The sequence below is a fragment of the Rhodamnia argentea genome, chromosome 3 (genome assembly GCF_020921035.1).
Source record: "Rhodamnia argentea isolate NSW1041297 chromosome 3, ASM2092103v1, whole genome shotgun sequence".
NCBI classification, from domain to species: Eukaryota; Viridiplantae; Streptophyta; class Magnoliopsida; order Myrtales; family Myrtaceae; genus Rhodamnia; species Rhodamnia argentea.
In genome coordinates this window covers 34,551,839-34,577,484 of record NC_063152.1, presented here as the reverse complement: position 1 = coordinate 34,577,484, position 25,646 = coordinate 34,551,839, and the positions used below count along the sequence as shown (strand labels likewise).

At 38.6% G+C, this 25,646-nt stretch overlaps 2 protein-coding genes and 1 long non-coding RNA gene across 3 annotated transcripts; 2 read left to right on the top strand and 1 right to left on the bottom strand.

The window, feature by feature from the left end:
* Window positions 1-3,386: 3,386 nt before the first annotated feature.
* On the top strand, window positions 3,387-6,560 carry LOC115757606 (receptor-like protein 7). Its single transcript, XM_048275691.1, has 3 exons — window positions 3,387-4,233; window positions 4,393-4,593; window positions 4,744-6,560. The coding sequence occupies exons 1-3, from the start codon at window positions 3,387-3,389 to the stop codon at window positions 6,558-6,560; spliced, it is 2,865 nt and encodes a 954-aa protein (XP_048131648.1).
* Window positions 6,561-18,699: 12,139 nt separating this feature from the next.
* Window positions 18,700-19,178, top strand: LOC115728250. The gene is made up of 2 exons (XR_004013800.2): window positions 18,700-18,834; window positions 19,029-19,178. It is a non-coding gene; the product is annotated as an uncharacterized LOC115728250 (long non-coding RNA).
* A 1,064-nt stretch (window positions 19,179-20,242) lies between these two features.
* On the bottom strand, window positions 20,243-23,824 carry LOC115728254 (receptor-like protein 6). The gene is made up of 2 exons (XM_030658593.2): window positions 22,802-23,824; window positions 20,243-22,698 (listed from the first exon to the last, which is right to left on the bottom strand). The coding sequence occupies exons 1-2, from the start codon at window positions 23,802-23,804 to the stop codon at window positions 20,819-20,821; spliced, it is 2,883 nt and encodes a 960-aa protein (XP_030514453.1). The 5' UTR covers window positions 23,805-23,824; the 3' UTR covers window positions 20,243-20,818.
* Between the last annotated feature and the right edge of the window lie 1,822 nt (window positions 23,825-25,646).

Here is a 25,646-nt window from a genome sequence, read left to right as displayed (position 1 = left end):
ATAACTCAAGTCATGTTATGAATGTTGATTTTATGGTATCTCCTGCTGCATGAGGCCACGTTGTTGTTGTCATATGAATATGCTGATTTCTCTTTCCAAACGCACTGTAAAGGAATTGCAAGCTGTTGGGGGATCAGGAATTGAATAGATTCAAATTAGAAGCAACTGGAAGAACTCGGAACCAACTGCATATGCCAGTGAGAAATCGCTGCTTTTTCGTTCCGTAGAAGCCGCATATGAGTTTAGTACGATAATTGCAACCTCTTTGTATCGACGAAAAACATAAATCAATACATGTGGGGCAGATTTGGCGTTGCTATGGCATTCAAATATGAAACCACGCCTCTCGCGGTATAGACTATCCAGCTTGTATACATACCTTCCTTAGAATTGGGGATCGAATTTGCTACTTATCAAATGTGCATTTAAGAATACAGCAGGTGCATCCAAATACATATAAGTATGCAATGATTTTTCTCAAAATAATTTTCTTAAATTATGAGTATCGGATGCATATAATATTAACCATGTTTGCAAAAGAGACGTATATGTTTTGAGCATTAAACCTATGCAAGATCTTATACACATGGAAAAAATTATTACCAATTAGTATCCGAACATGCATGTGCAGAAAATAACTTTTACTTTTTAGAAGATATTCCTCATTTGAGATCCTTCTTTGATTGCATCGTGATTTTCATAAATCCCAAAAGGGTATTACTGATATATTTCGAAAAAGAAATTAGATGTTTGTACCATATCCAAGTATTACACATGTCAAGTTATGTAATACATACGCCCAATAAATCTGTGCAATATCTTATGCTTATGGCAGGTGTAGCTTATAAAGCAAATGTAATCTCAGCAATTGACGATTATCAAATATTTTGTTCACGTAATGAATCCATTTAAAGACTTGTCAGCCAAACTAGATGATAGACAAGAAAACCTTTTTCTCTCTTACCCCAAGGTATGTGTTTGAAATATACCATTGATAAAAATATGATTCTCGTCAATCTTTGCTTGAAAATTTCCATTGAAAGCATCATGATTTGCGTAGACTTGCAATCAATCTTCCTTTGAAGAATTTCCTACGGAAAGCCCAATTTCTTTTTGGTGTCCACGTATTTGAACCATTTCCTTTTGTTAGGTACAAGATAGGAAATCTTCATAAATGCCAAAAGATGCTTTCTATAAATTATGGCATATAATGAAGATTTTCATGCTAACAATATGCGTAATCAAATAATATCCCATTGTAAAAAAAAAAAAAATGTCACTGAAGATATGTTAGACATCGCATGTCAAGGTAAAGCCTAAGTGAAATTGTGATAGGTAAAGATTCTTTCCCAACTCCTCTTGATAGACCATTTAAGGAAAGAATATCATGCATAATAATCTCTTGAAAAGGATTTCCACTTTGCAAATCATGATAAGATCAGAAATCATCAATCAAATTTCTCGTAAAAAGTTTCTTACTTTGTAACACGTGACAAAATTGGAGAGCATAAAATCATTCTAATCTCTAAATTGAAAGCAAGATATCAATCAATCACATATTTCATTGAATCCATCTCACAAGCCACAAAAATTGTATTATACGATTCTTCCAAAAAAAAAAAAAAATCTAGCACAATTGACGATGCAATAATAGAATATGTCAAGAAACATCGAATACAAAGAATTTATGATCTGTAAAGTATGTCCACAAAACCAATTGAAAATATAACATGCATTTTCTTACCATTTTTCTCTTTACACATTGCAAGAAGAGCAATCTCGACTTTTTTTTGGTACCCAAACGAATTTGATTAGAGCATTTCTCGAAATTCCAGATAATCGCTTTGAATTGTCTCCAACCTTTCGAACATTTTTGGTTGAAATGATTTGAATCCCCACAGTTTGAACACTCATAGGAGCTTCGGCCAACAGGTTTTGGAAATTGCTTTCACAAATCATTTTCGGAAATATTGTTTGAAGACTTACCCTTTAATCTGCAGCTTCTTCAGAAAAGCTTTCAGCATGCCCAAGAAAGTGAACAACCTGTGGGTCCTCCATTAAATCCTGCGCGTTGACATGGGAGAGGAGATGGATCATTCTTCATCTGAACGGGAGCATTTACATGCAGGACACGCGCGATTTCTCAGTAAACGCTCCGCTCTTCAACATGAATGTTGCACGTGCGAGTTGGGTATTGTGTACGGGTTTACACTCGAGACATAATTTAACAAACCATAGCTCAGAAAAGACTTGGCCAAGTGCATCGACCCATTAAGAGTCACGCTCCTGATCACAAGTCAAATTGAACATTATGCATTTTTCCATGTTGTCAAAGTTGAAGTGGCCATCCATATCAGATTGTCTCAACTTGGGGGAAGACTTGGAAGACTTACTTTCGAGTGGAGGAGAGGTTGGCGTCTTGTGCTGAACGTGGGCTCAATGACGAACGCAAGATTCGACTTCGCTTACCCGGCATGAATTGCCCATAAAAAGGCGTCACAAGTTCCACAGTACTCCAGTTAATAAATGGTCAATAGTAGAGAACTCAGTCTCAAGGATCAGTTTCTATTGAATTTCGAGGATGCAATATCTGAATTCTTGATGTCATACAAGATCATATTTGACATGATCTCACCTTCCAAATGCTGCATTTCCATCTCCTTCACAAGTTACCTCCGAAGTATATCAAGCCAGCACGTATCTATTTTTCGCTTCTCTTAGTTACATCACGGTTTGCTAATGACTTGATATGGCCTGTTCATCGTCAGGTTCTCAGATGTTTTCAAATCCTGGTTAACCGGCCAGATTAGAGCTAAACATTAGGAATAGGAAACGGTTCCCGGGGTTGGTTACTGGTTTTTCAATCTCCTTAATATCAATGAGTTTCCATCTTCCTTGAATCGGGCTTGTCTTGTTACTGGTTGGATTGCTGTACAATATGGGACTGTAATTTTTGTCACCTTGGCATTTTGAATTCTGCTACTAATGTTATTGCAGGATCTTGTTCAACATTGTGCTTGGCAGAAAAGAGAAACGTTTGCTCGGCAATATGAAAAACTGGAGGGAATTAGTGGAATGTAGGTAGTGAAGGGGAAAGCAAGAGGCAATTGAAAATGCTACGCAGACAGATATAATTAAGAGAGAAGCTTCACTACTCAAAAATCAAGATGAAACCATGAATGAGAAAATTAGTCTTAAACTAGATGGGATCCCAAAACAAAATGATTTTTTCCACGATAATTTCAAGTGAAGCAGGGAGAGAGATCTGATGTCTAAGTGAGTTCAACGTTAGAGAGACATGACCCCACATATAAATGAACGAACAAGTATGAACAACCTCTCTGTATTTGAAGCTACGAGTCAAATCAAACGACACGAACAATTACATGGGAGTCAAGATATTTCCATTGCCAGAACGAACTGTTGCTGCCTATAAAACAGCTTCTCCGTTGCACTCTCGCTCGAAAACTCACTTCAGTAACCCAAAGAACAAAAGCAAAAGCAGAAAATTTATGGCAGCTTTATCATTTTATCTGCTGCTTACTTGGATATTCCTACTTTCCCTCTTCCGTGCTAGGTTTGCTGAGGAACTATGTCATGCGGATGAGAGCTCCGCCTTACTGGAATTCAAGAGAAGTTTCAGAACCAACACGACAGATAGGCGATGCGTTCATCCAAAGGTCCATTCCTGGTCACTGGATGGAAGTGGAGACTGTTGTTCATGGGACGGCATCGAATGTGATGCTGCCACCGGCCGAGTGATTGCCCTTGACCTCAGTAGCAGTTGCCTCTCGGGCACCTTGAGTCCCAACACCACTCTCTTTCGGCTCGTTCACCTGGAGTTGCTCAATCTCGCTTTCAACAGCTTCAACTTGTCCTCAATCCCTTATGGGTTCGGCAATCTTTCGAGGTTAAAACACCTTAAACTCTCCATCTCGGACTTTTCTGGTGAAATCCCTCACGATATCTCGCAACTCTCGGAGTTAGTTTCCCTCGATTTGTCCACTTCTTTGCCCGAGACACTTCATTTGCCCAACATGGGCAACATTGTTCATAACTTGACAGGGCTAAAAGAACTTGATCTTTCTTTCGTAAGCTTGTTGTCACCTATCCCTCCTGTGCTAGCGAATTTCTCTTCCCTGACATCGCTTAGGCTTGTACATTGTGGATTGAATGGAGACTTTCCGGTCAGCATCTTTCAGCTGCCAAACTTGGAAGTCCTTCGCATTGCTGGTAATCGCAACCTTTCTGGTTTTTTCCCCGATCTGCATTGGGGTGCCCCATTGAAATCCTTATTCCTTCCCCACACGAACTTCTCAGGGGAAATACCCACTTCGATTGGAAATCTTAGTCTCTTGAATGAGTTAATCGCCTGGAATTGCCATTTCTCAGGATCGCTTCCCTCTTCATTGGGTAATCTTTCTCATCTCACTTCGCTGGACCTGCCGGGAAATAACTTGCGAGGTCAAATCCCTGTTTCCTTTGCTAATCTTACCCAGCTACGGTCTCTATGGCTCTCTTCTAATAACTTGAGTGGTGATACTTTGGAGTGGGTGGTCAACTTGACCAAACTTACCTACATGGGCATTTCAGGTAATAGATTCTTTTTCTTTTTTTGCCAGTTTTCAGGTAATAGGTCAGACGACGACGAGATTATTCAACCGAAGAGAAAAAAAGAAATTGAATTTAATGGTGTAATTGATGCTCCTTTGTCTCATGTCTTTGTTGCTCTCTATTTGGTAGGTAATCGGTTTAGCGGTGAATTTCCATCTTCGTTTGAGAACCTGAAGCAGCTGGCCGTGCTTGACCTTTCTCGCAATGACTTGCACGGTGATATTCCGGGCACATTATGGAATCTGAAGTGTCTTCAATGGCTTAGCCTGGAGTCGCTTAATCTCAATGGCGTTCTCGATGTAAATGATCTATTCAAACTCAAGAGCTTGAGAAGCCTACAATTGTCCTTCAACAATATATCATTCACCAAGTCATTCATCACTGCCACCACATTGAAGCTTTCCGACTTATCCTTGGATTCATGCAACTTGACCGAGTTCCCACAGTTTATAGGCTACTTAAGCAAATTGAAGCGATTAGACCTACCACACAACAAAATCCGAGGGACCATTCCTAGCTGGATGTGGAAAAATAGCAAAGAATCTCTCAATTACATAGATCTTTCTCACAATCTTTTAACCGGCTTCGAAAACAACCACACCGATCTTCCTTTCCCGAGCTTGGAGTATCTTGACGTTAGTTCTAACTTGCTAGAAACAACCCTCCCTGTCCCACCTCCCTCGGTCGTGCTATACAGCGTCTCCAAAAATTTCCTATCTGGGCAAGTTCCAACTTCCATTTGTGGAGTGAGCTCCCTTGCCGTGCTTGATTTGTCCGACAATTCTCTGAATGGCACACTTCCTCCTTGTTTGGGTAGTATTGCCCCTTTGATTTATTTGAACCTTGCGAGAAATAAATTCAGCGGCGTGATTCCCCATGTTTACCCCGATGGTTGTGCATTGAAGATGATCAACCTCAGAGAAAACCAACTAGGAGGGATCGTTCCCATATCTTTAGGAAATTGCAGAATGCTGGAGTATTTGAATCTTGGTGGCAACCAAATTAATGATACATTCCCATTTTGGCTATCGGAATTGCCCTACCTAAAAATTGTTGGCTTGCAGTCCAATGAGTTCCATGGTCCCATAGAAGGTCATGTAAGACAGCTTAACTTCACCAGCTTGCAGATCCTGGACCTTTCCAACAACAACTTCAATGGTAAACTTCCTTCCAAGTTGTTACAGAGTTGCCGCGCCATGAAGGTTACCGTCGGTCAAGATGAGTTGGCATATATGGATATTAATCAATGGCTTGATCTGTCTTCTACTTTGGTCAGTGGAAGTATGATAACTTACGCAATGACATTGATGAATAAGGGCATGAAAAGGGAATATGTGAAGATTCCAGATATCCTTATGGCAATTGACCTCTCCAGTAACAAGTTTGAAGGTTTCATTCCTGAACTCATTGGAGATCTGAAGTCTCTTCGTATACTCAACCTTTCAAACAACTTCCTCAATGGTAGCATCCCTCCGTCATTGGCAAACCTGACAGTGCTTGAATCTCTGGATCTTTCCTTGAACAATCTCGAGGGAGAGATTCCTCAACAACTAACTAGCCTTACATTTCTTGCGGTTTTCCATGTCTCTCACAATCAACTGTCGGGACCAATACCACGCGGAACACAGTTCGACACATTTGGGAGCTGTTCCTTTGAGATGAATGAGGGGTTGTGTGGAAGTCCTCTGCCAAATAAATGCACAAATGGTGATAACGCTCCACCACCACCATCATCTTTTGACGTAGATAATGAAGAAAAGTCTCTATTTGATTTGGGTTGGAAAATCGTGCTAGTTGGCGCCGGAGTTGGGTTTTTGGTTGGTGTTATGCTAGAGAACTTGATTATTGACGAGAAGAGTAGGTGGTTCTTGCACTACTCCAAGAGAATGGCAAAAGGATGTCAAAGGGTAAGGAAAGCTCTGGCAGATAGGAAAATATGCAGCTAGATACTTGATGATCTGTATCTATGCATGGTTGGGGATGAGGAAGAAAGTTTTGCTGTCCAAGGAAACCAAGGGGATTGGTGTGTAAATCTTCGTGGTTCATAAGTAGAAATCGCCTTTGTTTGGTTCAATAATTTCTTCCTTGTTTGGCGGTACTATTTGGATTTGAAATTTCTGCTTGGATCTTGTTTCCTTCACGAGCTCAAATTTGAGAGATATTCCCAACCATGTGAATGTATAACTTAAAAATAGAGGATTAGAAATCTATGTCGTGTCAAGATATTAGTTTTGGTTATTTATGTCATTTTGTGTCGGAAGACAAAAATTTGGATGTGAATGATTACAAAGTTTTTCTTATTAAATATAAGGGAGAACATGTCATCCCGTGTCAATTTCATTTAAGTCGTACAATTTTGTATTTCAGAAAGTTATTATTTGTATTCAAAGTCACCTAGGAATTGTCACTTCCCGTACTCTTCCAGACATTAGCTTGCAATTTATGTGCGTTACGAAGTGTTCTCGATGCTAATTTTTTTAGTCTAATGCGGTATCCTACAAAAAATATTTTCCATAGAGATTATCTTAAGTTACATATAAAATTGTTAGCTTTAAGAGTATACAATTCAATAAGTGATTTTTTTTCATGAGCATAAATGTAAACTAATAAATAACGAGTACAACAAACCTTTCTAGAATTGAACATAATAACAAGGATTATGTCGGAATAAATAGAGTAGTGAGCAGGGGTCATGGAAGTCCCCATCTCCATCCTCGTCCCACGCCTGCGAAGTGGGGGCAAGGTTGGTGATTAGAGTGATAAGCATTATTTAATGACATTGATTGATTGAATCTGAACTATTGAACTTGTGTTTCGAAGTAGGAATTACTAAACAAACAGTCAATGATATAAATTTTTTTAGAAAAGACCTTTTCTTTCCGTGGATTATTGATCCACATCGGATCCCGACGACATTGGAAAGAAGAGAAAAAAAAAGGTACATGAAAAGACTGCATTGCAATCTACCAAGGCCCCCATCATTCCAAGTCTTCATAAAAAGTGAAGGAAGTCCCACGAATCTCACGTACTTAAACGACTTGTGTCGTGAATCATGTATATTTGCCAAACACGTTGAGATCCTCGTGTTGAGGTGTTGGTCCTGTTGGCTGGTTCCATTTACGTAGGCCCCAGCTAACATAACAAAAGAAAAAGAAAAGGAAGTCAAAAAGAAGAAAAGAGAAAAAGCAAAACAGAAAAGATAAGAGTGGGTTGTTGCTTTTGTGAAAGGTGAAAAAAAGAGAGAGGGGGAGCTCTTGGCCAAGATAGTACACGAAAGAAAAGAAGAAAAAGGGGCGTGGCTTTGCGGTCTCGATTCGAAGGCCAATCATTGTCAAAATTGGCTCAAATTTCAGTATGTTATTTGTGAGATCGAGAGCTACCGGTTGATCGGTTTCATTCATTGAGAACCTTCTCCAAATTGTCTCTCATTTTGTCCAATCAGTCAGGATTTTTCTGTCCATTTGTGTTAATGCACCTTCGTAGTAATCAAATATTGTTGTATTTTTTATGCTGAGCCTCTAGTGTGTGACTAGATAAGAAACTCTTTATATCATTCTATTCTTGGTGATTAGTGAAAGTTTTTGGGCCGTTTGTGATTTTTTCCCTCATTGGGGTGTCCACGTAAAATGTTGGTGTTGTCATTATCTTTGTCTCCTTGTCATTTTGGTATTATATTTACAAATTTGAAGTTGTATTGCTGGAATATTTTGCTGGTTGTTGCTGGGACTAAATTGATTCTGGTTTTTAGCGAAGCACTGCACAATTCTCCCCAGCAAAGTGGTGTCAGAGCTAGCATTTAGATTCAAATGTTAAATGGAGGAAACCAGTGATACCATTTAAGTTAAATGTGCTGTAGTACTCCATTTGGAAGCCTTGGATAGAAGATATGTTGTATTGTAAATATTTGTATGATCCCATCGATGGTGATGAGACTAAATGAGACAATGAAGGCAAAGAGTGGGTGCGGATGAATAGGAAAGTGATCGGGCTTCTTCGGCAATGGATTGACGAAAGTGTGTTTCATCATGTTGCTCAATAAACGAAAGCAGATACTATGAGGAACATATTACAAGATCTCTATGAGAGGAGACCCCACAAAATAAAGCTTTTCTTTTTAAAAAACACTTGTGAATTTGAGATACAGGAGGGAAGTAGCATGTGGGAACACTTGAGTGATTTCAAGATTTGGTAAATCAATGCACCAATCTTGAGATTGACCTTGGTGTGAATTGCAATCATGTCTATTGCTTGGTACTCTCTCCAATAGCTGGGACACCTCGATCATTGCATTGAACAATTCTGCTCCTTTCTATGTGCTTTCTATGAGCATGGTTAAAGAAAACCTATTCAATGAAGAAATCAAGAGAAAATGCTTGAATTATGATTCTAAATCAGACAAAAGGTTTGTAACAGAAAACCGAGCGATAAGTCAATCAAAAAAATTTCAGAGCAATGATAATAGAGGCAAGCCAAAAGGAAGGTCGAAATCAAGTTCTTATGTAATTGATTTCACAGTTTTCTCATTTAAAATGAGAGAAAACGTGTCATCTAGTGTCAGTTTCATTTAAGTTGTATCAAGTTCGTGTTTTTCTCGGCAATTTCATATTTGTGTTCAAGTCACCAAGGAATTGACACTAACCACACTCTTCGGGATAAGTGTATTGGAAGTTTTAAAAATTAGTCAAGTTGGTGCAATAAAATCTTAGAACTTGTTAGCATTTTCCTTTTGTGAAGGACTTGACTGCACCATCTTAACAATTTTTAAGATTTGATTGTGCTTTTTGAAAGTTTTAAGACTTAAGTGCACTTTCGTGATTAGTTTAAAGATTTGATTGCTCTTTTTGAAACTTTTAGGACTCAATTATACTTTCGTGACAAGCTTTAGAATTTCAAGTACACTTATCCGCATGCTCTTCCACATATTAGGTTGCAATTTAAGTGCGTTATCAAGAGTTTTGGATACTAATTTTTTTAGTCTATTGCGGTATCCTACCAAAAGATATTTTCATAGAGTGTAAAATTCTTATCGTAAAGAGCATGTAATTCAATGAGTGATGTACTAAATAACGATTTCAACAAAACAAATTTCTAGAACTGAACATAATAAAAACGATTAATTGGAATAAGTAGAGTAGTGAGCAAGGGCCATGGAAGTCTCTAGGGAAAAGTGTCCAAAAAGTTTTAAACCTATTGCATTAGTATCAATTTAGTCTTAAACCTTTTTTAATGCCAATTCAGTCCTAAATCTTTTACATTGGTGCCGATTCCATGATAAACCTTTTATTGATGCCAATTGAGTCCTAAATCTTTTGGGTTGGTGCCAATTCAGTTCTAAGACTTTTTACATTTGTACAAATTGAGTTAATCAAATTAATTTTGGTTGAAAATTGCTGACGTGGACATCGGTTGTCCTAAATGGAAATGCCGATCTTGATATGGATATTTTTAATATTTTTTAAAATATTTTATATAATTTTTTAAAAAATCATTAAAAATAATTTAAATAATATTTAAAAAATGTCCACGTCGGTGCCGGCTGTGCCACGTAGGATAATCGACATCCACGTTAGCGATTTTGGGTTAAAATTGATCGGATTAACTCAATTTGTACAAATGTAAAAAGTCTTAGGACTAAATTGGTTCAAACCCAAAGGTTTAGGACTCAATTGGCATCAATAAAAGGTTTATGATTGAATTGACACAATTATAAAAGATTTAGGTCTGAATTGGCACTAAAAAAAGGTTTAGGACTAAATTAGCATAAATACAATAGGTTTAGGACTTTTTGGACATTTTTCTCGAAGTCCCCATCTCCATCCTCGTCCCACGCTTGCGAAGTGCAGGGCAAGGTTTGTGAGTAGAGCAATAAACAAATGGATTATATCTGCACCATTTCTTTTAATAAGAATGAGGAAAAATAAGTAAAAAGACGAGAGATTAAAGGATACTATTCGTTACCTTACCAAAAAAAAAAAAAAAAAGGATACTATTCGTACAAATTAATGACATGAGCGATAGATTGAATCTAAACTCACGAACTTGTATTTTTTTTTTTTTTGGTAGAAAAAAAAAGACCTTTTCTTTCAATTCTTTATTTATTGAAATTGAAGTATCATTCAATGACATGAGTGGTTGTATCTGAACTCAACAAGATTGTAAGAAATTACTAAGGAAATAGTTAATAATATATAAGAACTCAGAAGAGGCCTTTCCTTTTTGACGGATTATCGATCCTCATCGGATCCCGACCACTTTGGAAATTAAGAAAAAAAGAGCATGAAAATGGTGCATTGCATTCTACCAGGATTCAAGGAAGAGGGAAAAAAAAGGAACATGAAAAAGGTGCATTGCATTCTACCGGGGCTCCAATCATTCCAAGTCGTCATAAAAAAGTGAAGGAAGTCGCACAAACCTCACATGCTTAAACGACTTGGGTCGCGAAACACGTACATTTGCTAAACACGTTGAGATCCTCAACGTGAATTACTCAATTAGCCCATCTCGAAGTTACTTGTAAGAAAGTACTAAGGAAGTAGTTAATGATATATATGAACTCAGAAAAGACCTTTCCTTTTTGTGGAACATGAAAAACGGGCATTGGATTCTATCATGGCCTCAATCATTCCAAGTCGTTATAAAAAGCGAAGGAAGTCGCCCGAATCTCACATGCTTAAACGACTTGTGTCTTGAAGCATGTACATTTGCTAAACACGTTGAGATCCTCATATTTAGGAGTACCAGCAAGTGAATTACTTGACCAGCCCATCTTGAAGTTACGGTCGACATGTATTTGCGCAAACAATCTGCTATGACATTAAAAAAAAAAAAAGTCACGTCAGTATTTTTCGTTAGTCAAATTGGATGGAGTCAATGAAAGAACTTGGTTGCACCAATTTGATAAGTTTTAGTAATCGATTGCATTTTTTAAAATTTCAGGACTCAATTATATTTTGATTACAAGTTTTAGAACTTTCAGTACACTTACCGCATCATAATTAGATATCATTACTGTTTAGTAGCAATTAATGCAAAAACAACCAATTGGAAAGCTATAGTCATGTTTCTAATCCTCCAATCTACCAGCAAAACAAAAGAATTATACCATTTGATCCCTTTCCCAGCCAAACAAATTGTAATAAAACGTCTTTTTGTTGACTGTTCTGAATCCCAAGATCACAGCGAAGATTGCCCTTCAAAATAACACAAGCCTCCACCTCATGCCGAGCCTTGAAAGCTAAACTAGCCACGGCAAGGCGAGGAAACCATGTCCTTGCATTACGTCGTAATTAAATGGAAGAAAAAGGTACAGAGATGAGAGCAAGTAGTGAAGGAAGATCGCCTTGCTACTGCCTGTATAGCAGCAATTGAAGAAATTCAGTCTTCCCCACTCATCCCAATCCTAACTCTCATCAAACGGGCGTCTCGAGTCGAGTCGGAAAATGATCTAACTCAAATAGACTCATTTAAAACATTTCAATCCATTTTCATGCAATGCAAATCTAGTGACCCACCCGACCCATATTTTTAAAGCACTTCCATATTTAACCTAATTTAGAAAAATTCACATCCAAATTGAGGTAAGAGTAGAGGTGATCGATTCCCGGTTCGGTCTGATCTGGTTCTCGGGTGGTCCTATGGAACCGCTCATTTTCCCAAAGCAAGTCCTGATCGACCAATATTTGGGGGCTCAACAATTTGTGATCTCTACCTTCCGACAAAAGCCCATCACTCGCTAGTTCCTCTTTTTCATCCTCTTCTCCCCAGTGTTCCTCCGAGCAGTAAAGGGCATCGAAAATAGAGGGTGCTTTGGGGTCGTTCTTGTTCTTCTTTTTGAGAGTTTGATGGGTCATGTTGATGAAGACGATGATGGTGGGGTTGATAACTTGCCTCCATCTTCTCCTTCTTCTTCAGTGCCGAGGTATAAGGAGATCATTACTCCATCATAGGGGCAGCTAAGATGGTGTAGATCATTACTCCTATCCAAGGAAATGATGACGTGTCCTAATTCAGCTACAATTTCTCCATCACTTGCTCATCAAGCACAATCTCAGCCAGCTACAATCTCTTCCTTGCTTGCGCCTCAAGCACAATCTCAGCCGGCTACAATCTCTTCCCTGCTACAATTTCTCCATCACTCGCTCATGAAGCAAGATCAATTCTTTCCAAAGAGAAGAATCATGATTGTATCCTCCATTAATTCTGTAATCCTAGCTTGTATTATAAAAATACACCACACTACATAGCTAAAGTATGTAAAAAAAAAAAAAATTTCTATCAATGAAACACAAAACACTTATTGGCAGTCGCCACCCAATTTCATCTTGTTAGTTCATTGTTTTTACATGGCATTGGAGAAAGCACGAGACATTGAGCAAAGGCGGTGAAGTAGAGGAAGGAAAATTGATATTTCTTCTAAGGGTTACATCTAAGAAATTAAAAAAATAAATAAAATCTTTCGGCTCGATTCTATACCCCTTGGAACCGGGAACCAGATTGCCTGGACATCGGTTCGAATTTTAAGGACTGAAAACTAGACTGTTGCCCTTTGGAATTGGGAACCGGACCATCGGTCCGGTCCGGGTGATTCCTAGTTTGGTTGGTCCAACTTGCTCACCCCTAGGTGAGAGTGCAGAGTGAGTGAGCACGAGATTGAGTAAGAGCAAAAAAGAATGAAGAAAGAGAGAGAGGTGGGTTGTGTCTAACTAAGTTGTAAACACATTTATGATCTATTTATGACCCATTTAACACTCATATTATATTTAAATCAATTTATAACCCATTTATTGAATATGGCTAACCCATATAACAACTCAGCCCATCATATATGGGTTAAGAAATATGTTTAGACCCATTTTGAAAGGCCTACTAACTCTACGGGTCTTGACAATAGGCATGTCAAAGCAAAATCCTGCACTATACTATGTCAATATGGCAAGGGACAAAGGTGATCTATCTAAACAATATCTCATTGGGTGTCGTAACAAATCTTAACTGTTGATCATTACGCTAAACAAGTCAATGCAAAAGGTCTTCAATAACATCTAAAACAGAGGAATAAGTACCAAACAGCAGATGTTGTTCCTTTGCAAGCAGGGCCAAAGCATCCGTGCAGCCATCTGCTTCTCTGAACATGTGCTCAATTTTATATTCCTACAGCTCCGTGAGCAAGTTCCCGCGTTCAGCCAGATGAGGTTTTATCAGCAAATAATGCCTGAGTGCCTGTAATTGCTTTATTAACGGACATGGTATTCATTTCAATGTGTAAATAGGTAACATAATTTGCTCATTCTAATCTAAGGCCATCTCACAATGCCACATTTTTGCTGCGATGTGTTCACCATCCTCCGGAGCTTATAGAGTTCTTGAGAGGTTTATGCTCGTTTGTAATTCATGATAAATCGCGTATATTTTGTCATTGGGAAAAATTATCCAAAATATCCTAAATCTATTGCATTTTTTTCAATTCAGTCATAAACTGTTCAATTTTATCAATGAAGTCATAGACCTCTTTCCATTTCCTTGTTCCAAAATATTTTATCTTTGCCTTGATCCGAGGAACATGGGGAACATGGAATTCCGTGTGAATTTATCAACATGCTCAAGAACCGAGGGCCATCCAAGGGGGTAGGCATAGCTATTCTAGCTGCTTTATCTACCTATCGATAGAAAGAATCAATTTAGATAGTTTAGCTTCACTGTCATTACTAGGACTCCCTACCGCCAACTATCACTGACTAACTACATGCTTAGAAGAGAACAAAGGGTTGTGGGTGGTGAAGGTGGTTATTAAGGGTTCGGAGACCGCCGAGGGATTGGTCAGAGCTTCAAACAAGTGGAAAGATAGGATGTTTTCAACATTGGGTATGTATATTTAAAAGCTTTCACAATTTCACGGATCCTCTCTTCTCAAGAATCCATACATCTCTTATCAATTGAGTCAATCCGATTAATTTTGATCGGAAATCGATGACGTGGATGTCACTTGTCCTATGTGGCATATCCCGCGCCGAAGTGAATAATTTATAATAATATTTTTTTCGAATTTCTTTAATTTTAAATTTTTTCCTTTTTTTATTTTTTATTTTTGCACTGGCGAGGGTTATTGTCTACCATTGCCGGCTGTGAAGGTATTGCCCGGACTAGATGAGGGCTGCCTCGCCTGCGAAGGCCCCGGACTAGGCCATCGCAACTTAGGCGGCCGATGGTGAGGGCCTTTGCGGCCATGCTAGCAATAGTCGAGGGTGCAAAGGCCCTCACCAAATCTTAGTAAGGGTCACCTCACCCACAATTGGCGGGGCTGCGAAAGCCCTCGCCCTGTCGAGGGCATTCACGCACGAGGTCGATGAGGCTGCGAAGCCCTCATGGCATATCCGGCTGTGGATGAGGGCTGCCTTGCTCATGGTCAACTGTGCAGTGAAGGCCCTCGCCCACGGTCAACGGGATCGTTGATGCCAAAAGAAAAAAAAAAAAGAATAAGAAAAGAAAAAAATTCAAAATTCAAAAAAATTAAAATATTATTAAAAGTTGTCCACGTCAATACTAAACGTGCTACATAGGACGACTATCATCCGTGTCACGGCTAGATGGACTCAATTTAGAAATTGAAATTTTTTGAATTGGCAAAAGTACAATAAACTTAGGATTTCATGGGTAATTTTTTCTTGTCATTATTATTAGAGGTAAGCATAGTCCGGGTGGGTAGGTTCCGGACCTAGAATTTAAAACCTATCTTGTTATAGCCGGTTTCCAGTTTTTGAAACTCGGAACCTACCTTTTTTTTTTTTTTTTTTGTCTTGGGACCTGTTTTGAGACCTGCCTTGTTTTTTCGATTCGGTTTTAGGGTCTACCCGAGAACCTATTTTTCTTTTGTTTCCTTTTCTGATTTCATTTTTTCCAACAAAATAATATGAGTAGCAATGAAACAATTCAAAGTAAAAGATGAATAATAAAAATCACTATCCCCCAAAAGCAACAATCCTTAATATGAGCCGTAGATATTATAATCCACCAAAAACATGGGAGGTGAGGCAAGCGAGGCTAGGAGTTTTTTTTTTTTTAACAGTAGCTAAAAACCGGTTCTAAAACTTGTCTGCCTTTCGGGTGGGTCGTCACTTGGAATCGGGAATCGGACTAGTTCCAACCGGTTCCCATTAGAACCTGTACCGGGACTGGTTTGACAGGAACCGGTTCTCGAACTTGTTTTTCGGGTGGTTCGGTCCGGTTTCTGTGTAAACCCGGTCCAATTACACATCCTTAATTATTATCAAATAAAATGAGGGGATGATACATAAAAGCTGAAAATATATTCAATCATGATTTCGATTGCATTTTTTTTTTTTGTGATTCAAGGACAAGAGATACTTCAAAAATTATAAAATGATTCCCGTTGGTCAATTTAAGAGACGGACAAAAGTTTTTGGCGTGTCTCATCATTTAATCTTTTTGTGGAAACAGTATGACATTCCATTTTTAGTGGACCAACTATGCAACTATGATTGCACATGAACGATCAAACAATGCACGGGAATTAGACCAGATCTGTACCTTGTGGATGTGTGATCATTTTCTTTTCCCTTTCGAAAAAGAAAAAGCTTATTTGCTTATAACTCTTGACATTAGTTTGAAAAAAGAAGAAGAAGAACAATGAGATTCACGCAATATGTTGAAATTGCGAAACATCTAAGGCAAGACAAACATACAAAGTATGGTATGGTCCATCTTAATAGTCACTTTGTCGGTTTCTTGGTCTCTCATCTGGATTGTCGGTTCATTTATAGGAAGTTATGGAAGCAATGACCCACTAAGGAGTCAAGCAGCTAGACCAATTGAATGTGCCCGTTATATACGTTCAAAATATATAAAATTTTCCCTTGTTTTTTCAGGTGATATCTCAAGTCAGACTTCTCATACCCATTAAATTTGCTTCTTTGATCTAATTCGAGGTAGGTCATTGATGCTCAAACAGAAATGTTCACAATGACCCTACTTATGTGAATATGGTAAGATTAGTCACCCCCATGTGTCCTTTCACATAGAATTTTGGAGTGGCTAATTAGAAGCCCCATTGACCACAAAAAACGAAAAACAAAAAATTAGAAGCCCCAGAATTTGTACCAATAAAAATTGGTAAAAAGACATGTGGAGTGCCAATATTTGTGTACAACGCTCACTATAGTGTTAATATTTTTTTTGAATCACTTAAGTGCCAAATCGGAGAAAAAAAAACTACTTTAGTGCCAACCGCAAGAAATTCCGGCCACCTAATTACGTGTTATTTATTTTTAATTTTTAAAATTATGTGGTAATTTTTTTTTAAAAAAAATCAGACCACGTGGAGTTCAAGTGGCATCCATGTGGACTTTTAAACTTAAACATAAATTAAAATTAAAAAAATAAAAATAAAATAAAAATAAAATAAAAAAAAAATAAAAAAAATGAAAAATGGAAGTGCAGCCGCGAGGGCTTGCACTGCACTTCTATTTTTTTTTTTTTTTTTTGATTTCGTTGATTTTTAGCTTATTTTTATTTTTTTAATTTGACGTGGAGCTTTTTTAATCGATTTTCACCTTTTTTTTATTGCTGCCTATATCCTTCTGCGAGCCATGTAAATGCCACGTATGATTTCCGGAGAAACTCACTGGAGTTGGCACCGAAATAACTGTTTTTTCAAAAAAGTTGGCACTTAAGTGATAAAAAAAAATATTGGCACCAAAGTGAGCGCTGTACATAAATATTGTCACTCTATGTGTCCTTTTGCCCGCAAAACTTGCTAAGCATGAAAGCTATGCCGTTACAATATCCTATGGCTCTTCTATTACATGGGTGCTCAAATAACAAACACCAAAGTCGAAAAGAAAAAAGAGAGAAAAAGACAATATATCACCGTCATTGTAGTACGTGCTTTATATTTGTCTAATCTGCTTCAATGATGGAACGAGGTTATTGGATTTACAAATTGATCATTGACCTGGGTTGTTCAAAGATCAAAGATGGTTTGATTATAATATTTCGTAGTGTGGTGCAGAGTAGATGTTACATTTCCCTGGGAACATACGACAATTCTAATGTGTTTGCCCCTTGGAGAAAATAAAAATTGAGAGATGAAACTATTAGAACTGGCAGAGATGAATAAAGTACCTTTTTAGATATTTCAACTATATAGTCCTTTCAAGGAGAACAGTCCGTAGGCTGTAGATATCAAGCAAGAGACAAGTTTGGTCGGAGAAAATGCTAAAGTTGAGAGATAAGATGAAGCCATGTATTATATATAGGGAAAAGTATCCAAAAACATTTTAAACCTATTGTATTGGTACCAATTCAGTTCATCAGGCCAGTTTTGATCATCGATCGCTGACATGGACATTGGTTGTCATGCATGATAAAGTTGGTGCAGATGTGGAGAAATTTTATAATTTATTAAATATTTTTCTGATTTTTTAAATTTTTTTGTTGTTATTATTTTCCTTCATTGTGGCTGGCGATGGCCGTGACCTTCACCGGCCCAAAGAAAAAAGAATAAAAATACGAAATATTCAGAAAAAAAATATCAATGACTGTTTTTCATCTGGGTCGCATGCTAATCTCCGGACCGGAACTATTCAGTTCACGCTTGCGGTCTTAGTCCGGCCTGTGCAACTATTTTGTACTGTTGTACTCTGTTTGAAGTGACAAACGGAATTTTTTCATCGCATGCTAATCTTCATATGGTATTAAAGGATCATAGCAAGCCAACATTCCCATGTACCAAGTGCATCTAGTAGTGCCGTAATTTCTTGTTTTTCTCAAGCCAAATAGCAATTGAGATTACTGTCTTATCTGCTAACAGATGACTTGTTATTAAACTTCTAGCGTACAATGTCTGATTTTTTGCTGGCGTGAAAGATCATAGTCGCCATTATGTGAACTTCCAAGTGCTGCATTTCCATCTCCTTTTGAAGTTACCCTTGAATTGCATTCAGCCTGTTCATATTCTTTTGTTGTGTCTCTTACTTACATCATGGTTTCTAAAGTACTTAATATGGCCCGTGCATCGTCAGATTGTCAGAGATTTTCAAATCCTGGGTAAACAGCAAGATCATAGCTAGATATTGGAAATGGGAAACAATTGCTGGGGTGGCTACTGGTTTTTCAACCTCCTTAACATCAATGAGTTTTATTAGACTCTTTCAACAGATGAAATCTCGGCATTGGTTGCGTCCAACCAGGATCCTTCCTTGCACCGTTAGTGCCAACCGATTGAAGCGTGCTTGCTTGTTTGTGGCATATGTATGTATCTTTTACTGGTTGGCTTGCTTTACAATATGGATAAAGGCTGGGCCTTCCTGTGATTAATGTAACTTATGATTATAGGTAGTTTGAAAAAGCCATTTTTTGTCACCCTAGCATTTAGGATTCTGCTACTAATGTAATAGCAGGATCTTGTTGAATATTGTACTTAGCAGAAAAAGAGAAAAACGTTTGCTCGGCAAGTAAGTGTTTGGTTTTTGTGTGGAATAGAGGGACGTATGTAGTGAAGGGGAAGTTACAGCAAGAGGCAATTGGAAATGCTGCTGTTGATGTCTTAATCATCCTGATTTTGGGATGGCAAGATGTGTATTGAGTACATCTCTTACTTGTCCCAGCTAATATCATTATGTAACTAGATGGACGGAAAAATCTGTTGGGGGAGCCTAGTGCCTTAATTCGAGCTTGTCAATATATCCAGTTGGACCCACATACACTCAAAATCTTAAGCCAATGAGTTATAAGCCAAATATGATATATTAACTGCTCCACACCACATTAATTTTCCGATGTAGAATTTCTCTAACACAACTCACACATGCATCCTAATAACAACAACAACAGAACTAGTTTAAGAGTCCTTACATTGCAGCAAGCGTGGCGTGTGAAGCTGCAATTAGATTTATAATTACAGTGGGCTACCAGTAGAGTTAGTATTTCGCACAAGTAAGTAGTTTACTTTTCTCATCATGGTGGAAGTCATTTGCTTAAGCTTTCGCAGTGAGTATATACAACTAATACTTTCTGTAACTCAATTCATGTTGTGATGGTTGATTTTTGTGGTACCTCCTGCTGTTTGAGGCCTCGCTGTTGTTGCCATATGTATACGCTAATTTCTCTTTCCAAACACACTGTAAACGAATTGCAAGCTGTTGGAGGATCAGGAATTGAATAGATTCAAATTAGGAGCAATTGGAGGAACTCACTGCTTTTTCGTTCCATAGTAGGTGCATATAAATTTAGTAGGATGATCCCAACCTATTCTTATCAACGAAAAACATAAATCAAAACATGTGGGGCAGATTTGGTGCTGCTACGGCATTCAAATACGAAACCACGCCTCTCATGGTATAGACTATACAGCTTGTGGGTGAGGAAACTAAAATATACAGCTTGTGGGTGAGGAAACTAAAACAACTTCTTCATATTCACAATGTCCAACTCCTCTGGTAAAGTGTGAAAACCCGTCGATGCTCGATCCGGCAAACTTTGTCTCCTTGAAGCTTTACTCCTTACCTACCATTTGAGCGGCAAGACGCCATTGTGGATTCTCATCTTGAGTCGTAATGTAATCCAAAGCTGTGCTCGACAGGACTATGAGATGCCTGCAAATGACTCCGATTGGAAGTTGCAACTAGAGATGTGCAAGAGAGTATGCTGAGCTCGCCAGCTCCAATATTCAGTAGCTTTCCACAATCAGATTTTGTAAGCAGCGAATGTCCGAAATTGGATTCTTTATACAGCCAAGAAGTGAAAGTTAGTGCTGCTTCGCACATAATATGATTTTCCAAGGAATTGCCTATGTCTATGTTGCATTATATCATTATATAATATGATTTTCCAAGGAAAAAACAGATAGAAAGATGCAAATAATGAACAAGAAAACAGGATTTACGTATAAGAACTAATGGAAAACACTAGTTCAACATGAAGCAAACACGGATTAGAATCTTAGAGCTCTATACTTATTTTGAGTAATTATAGCATACACTGGCGGTGTAATTTTTTTTTTTACACAATCGGCATTACACACCATTTAGCGGAGAGAGCCAAAATTTATGTTCCCTTAAATCAAGGGTGGATGAAACTACTTATGTGAAATTTTTTCTACGCATTGACGCTGTATGTCCTAATTTTTCCAATGTTTAATACAAACTAGATATGCGATAATTAAAAAAACTAACCAGTGTCATGTAAGTATCTAATTGCGCGCACGACTCCTTATTATTCGATGCCTTCTCGGTGTTTTCCATCTCTTTGCCATCATCTTGGAGTAGTACAAGAACCACCTACTCTTCTCGTCAATGATCAAGTTCCCCAGCACAACGCCGATAAAAAACCCAGCTCCGGCACCTATTAGCACAACTTTCCAATCCAAGTCGAATATAGAATCATTGTCATTTTCTTCCTTGAGCGGTGATGGTGGTAATGGTATATTATCCCCAACCGCTGTGCATTTTTTTGGCAAAGGACTTCCACACAACCCCTCATTCATGGCAAATGAACTGGTCCCGAATGTGTTGAATTGACTCCCTCGTGGTATTGGCCCAGACAGTTGATTATGAGAGACATCAAAAGATGACAGAAACGTCAGTTGAGCTAGCTGTTGAGGGATCTCTCCAGAGAGCTTGTTTCGAGAAAGATCTAGAGATTCAAGCACTGTCAAGTTTGCTATGGAAGGCGGGATGGAACCGGTAAGAATGTTATTTGAAAGATTAAGTGAAATAAGTGACTTCAAATCTCCAACGAGATCAGGTATGCATCCTTCGAATTTGTTATTGGAGAGGTCAATTCCCATAAGGGCATATGGAACCTTCGAGTATTCTCTCTCTGTGCCTTTGTTCATCAATTTCATATCATAAGCCACAATTGCTATAGCTGTATCCAGGGACTGAGGGAGCCTTTGAGAAGTATGAATATATTCCAATTGATCTTGACTAACAATCACTTTCATGGCATGGAAGCTCTGCAACAACTTGGAAGGAAGTACACCATTGAAACCATTGTTTGAAAGGTCCAAGATATGCAAATTGCTGAAGTTAAACTGGTTTTGATGTGTTTCCACTGGACCATGGAATTTGTTGGATTTCAGGATAATAGCTTTTAGCTTGGTCAATTTCGATAGCCATGAAGGGAATCTATCATGCATTTGATTGTAACCAAGGTTCAAATACTCTAGCATTGAACAATTAGCCAAAGATCTTGGGATAGGCCCTTGCAGTCGATTATTTGTAAGGTCAATAATCTTCAATGCACAACCTTTCGGGTAATCATGGTGAATCATGCCCTCGAGTTTATTTTCCCCAAGATTCAAAATCGACAAAGAAACCATATTTCCCAGACAAGAAGGAATTCCGCCATTCAGCCTATTGATGGACAAATCAAGGATGACAAGAGATCTTGCTCTACAAATAGATTGAATTTCTCCGAAGAGGAAGTTGTTGGAGATATTGTAATAAACAGCTAATGGAGGTGGACTGGGAAGTGCTGTTTTGAGCGAGTTAGAACTAATGTCAAGATAGGTCAGCATGGGTAGTGATTGATTGATCTGGTTGTTCACAAAGCTAGTGAGCAAATTGTGAGAAAGGTCCATGTACGTCAACATTGGCAGATTGATATGGCCGTTCTCAAAGTCAGTGAGATAATTGTGAGAGAGACCCATATCCATCAATGTTTCTCTGCTACCATTCCACATCCATGAAGGAACACTCCCTCCGATTTTATTGTTCGACAGATCTACCCACTCCAATCCCTTAAGGTAGCCTAAAAACCTTGGGAACTCACGTAAGTTGCATGAAACTAAACTTACGGTGGAAAGTTTTGGAAGAGTGGCATTGATCTCGGGCTTGCTGACAAATGAAATGTTGTTGAAGTCCAGAAGTAATGATTCCAAGTTCTTGAGTTTGTGTAAATCCACGGTGCCACTGAAATTATTCCTCCCAAGATCCAGATATCCAAGACCCTTGAGTTCCCATAGAGAGTTCGGAATTTCACATTGCCAATTGTTGAATGAAAGGTTAAGCCTAACCAACTGCGTCAGGTTCTCAAATGAAGATGGAAGTTGACCACTTAGCTGGTTATCTGTCGAGTGCAAAGAGAGAAGACTCGTTAGTATATCTAGCTATTGAATTTGTCATCTCCATTTTTTTCCTTAAAACAAAAAACTTTGCCAACTGAATATTACCTGAAAGGTCCAAATAGTTGAGTCTTGCCAAGTTGCCAAGCCAATGCGAAATATCGCCCGTGAAATTATTGACAGAGAGATCTAGATACGATAGCTGCGTAAGGTTAGCGAGGGAAGCAGGGATTTGACCCATAAATTTACTTCTTTGTAGATCCAGATAAGCAAGCTGAGAAAGGTTACTCAGTGAAGAGGGAAGTGAACCCGACAAAATCGTTCCCCCAAGAGACAATGACTTAAGGGGATTACCCCACTGTTGTTCTGGAATAAAACCAGAAAGTTTGCCATTGTAACTGATGTCGAGGACTTCCAGTCTTGGTAATTGAAAGATGCTTACTGGAAGTACTCCATGCAATCCACATTTACTAAGTTTAAGCGACTTCAAAGAAGAGAGGTTTGCAAGTACATGAGGGAATGGAGATGCCATGGTAATGGAAGAGAGATCGAGTTCTCTAAGCATAGTTAAGTTCTGAACAAAGTTCTCTACGTTGGGCATCTCAAGAGATGCCCACTCAGAAGACAAGTCAAGAGAAATTAATCTCGAGAGCCTTGAGATATCCGCGGGGACCTTTCCTGAAAATTCTGATATAGAGAGATTAAGGTAACGTAACCTGGAAAGGCCGCCGAAACCGTATGGGATCGAGGAAGAGTTGAAGTCATTCAAAGCGAGATTGAGCGATTCCAAGTGAAGCAAGCGAAATAGGCTGGTGTTGGAAGTTATGATACCAAAGAGGCAGCTGCTACTAAGGTCAAGACCTGTCACGTGACCATTGGCCTCGTTGCACTCGACGCCATCCCATGAGCAGCAATCTCCATGTCCATCTTGTGGCCACGATTCAACCTTCGGATAAACACACCGAATTTGATCTGTGTCGATTCGGAAACTTCGCTTGAATTCCATCAAGGCGGAGCTCTCGTCCGGATGGCATAGTGGCTTAGCAAGTGAAGTATGGATCATCAGGAGAAGGACGATCCAAGGACGAAGCGCATAGAGTAAGGACGCCATGATTTTTGTTTTCGTTACTGGAGTTGGTTAATGCTTGCCAAGGCAAAATGCCCTTGACGAGCTTTTATAGATAGCAATGGCTGGTCGCTTTCGATGGAAGTTCGTGCCACTTACATCGTGTGTTATGTGTGAAAAGAGGCATTGGGATGTAGATTATCAAGCAATTTTCTGTCTTTGATATGATTCGCATATCTGAAAATAGGGTGATCCACACATACTATTGGTTAGATCACGCATCATCAATAAAATTATTCGGTGTAATGCTTAATTTTTCTTTGGCTAGTTTTAGGAGTAAAATCCTGAATGCATCAGTTGGGTACGTGGGAGTGCGCTTTTAATATCGCCCGGGAAAGTGAATTGATTGAGCTGCGCAAAAGCTGGGCCAATACCACTTCATTGCTAAATTCCAAAAGAACTAGTAGATAGAAGTGTTTGGCTTATATAAATATATAGATCTTAAGGAATCATTCATTTGACTTGTCTGGACTGAAGCTCAGTTCTCGTGTCATAATACAGTACGAGTTGAGAACATGACTAGAATATCATCACATCAAAATCAAGATTTGAAGTGATAGTTGTAAACTGATAGTTCGGAGGGAAAAATAGTGATGAATATGGGCTCAATTTTGTATTATGCCTTGACTGCCTGTAATTGCTTGCCTCCGCGATGTATTTACCGTCCATCGGAGCTTCTTTAGTTTCCAAGAGAGTTATGATTGCTTGTAATTTATCATAATCACGTATACTCCGTTGTTAATTTTATATAAAACGAGGCAATGATATATAATATCTAAAAATACTTCCAGTGGATGATTACGGTTTTTTCGTTTTGTGATTCGAAGACTGGCAATACTCATAGGAACTGTAGAATGACTCCTGTTCATCAATCTATTCGATGGGCAAAAGTCCTGATAATTCATGTAATTTCCTGTGGTTGGGGGAAGATTTCTTGCCTAACTTCTCAGAGTCTCTCCCACTTTCTTTTCTAGATAGTACAGACTTTTTCAACCATAGCTCAAAGACTTGGTCAAGCGCATCCACACATTAAGAGTCACGCTTCTGATTATAAGTCAAATTGATCATTATGCATTTTTCCATGTTGTCAAAGTTGAAGTGGTCATCCATCTCAGAAATTCTCAACTTAGTGGAAGACTTACTTTCGAGTGGAGGAGTGGTTGGCGTCTTACGCTGAACCGTGGACTCAATGATGAAACGCAACATCGACTTCGCTTACCCAGCATGAATTTTCCATCACAGGCATAACAAGCGCGTAAATTTTACCATAGTACTTCTGTGATTTTTCCATTTCTTGCTTATAATATCAGCCATGATAGAGATACTCCTTTTATTTTCTTAACCTTCAATGGTTTTTTATAGGGAAGGAATTGAGGCAATTCAAGATATTTAATCATGGGAGTTGCTACCCCAACAGTTTGACAAGACTGTCATTATTTCTGACCCTACGATTTTTCAAATAATGAATGCTTTATGCAAAACACGCGGCGATGGTGAGTGGATCTACGATACGAGATAGCTAACGATGACGTTAGACAGTCGGGGAAGCATTTCCCTTTAATCACCTGGTTTACGTATAGTATAAACAAATACCAAGTACCAAGGTATGACCCAAATGATTTTTAACTCAGCAGCTAAAGTATGAATATCATCTTCGGGTCACCCACCTGGGTTTCGGCTCATTTTTTTTACTTGGTCCGTACATGAGAATTTCATGTTGAAACTCAGAGTTGCGAAGCACGTCTCAATCCTCAAGATGATCGAAGACTATTGAAGGTGAAAGGTTCTCTTCACACGAGAGAAGTGTTCAAGGGAGGAGATAGATGG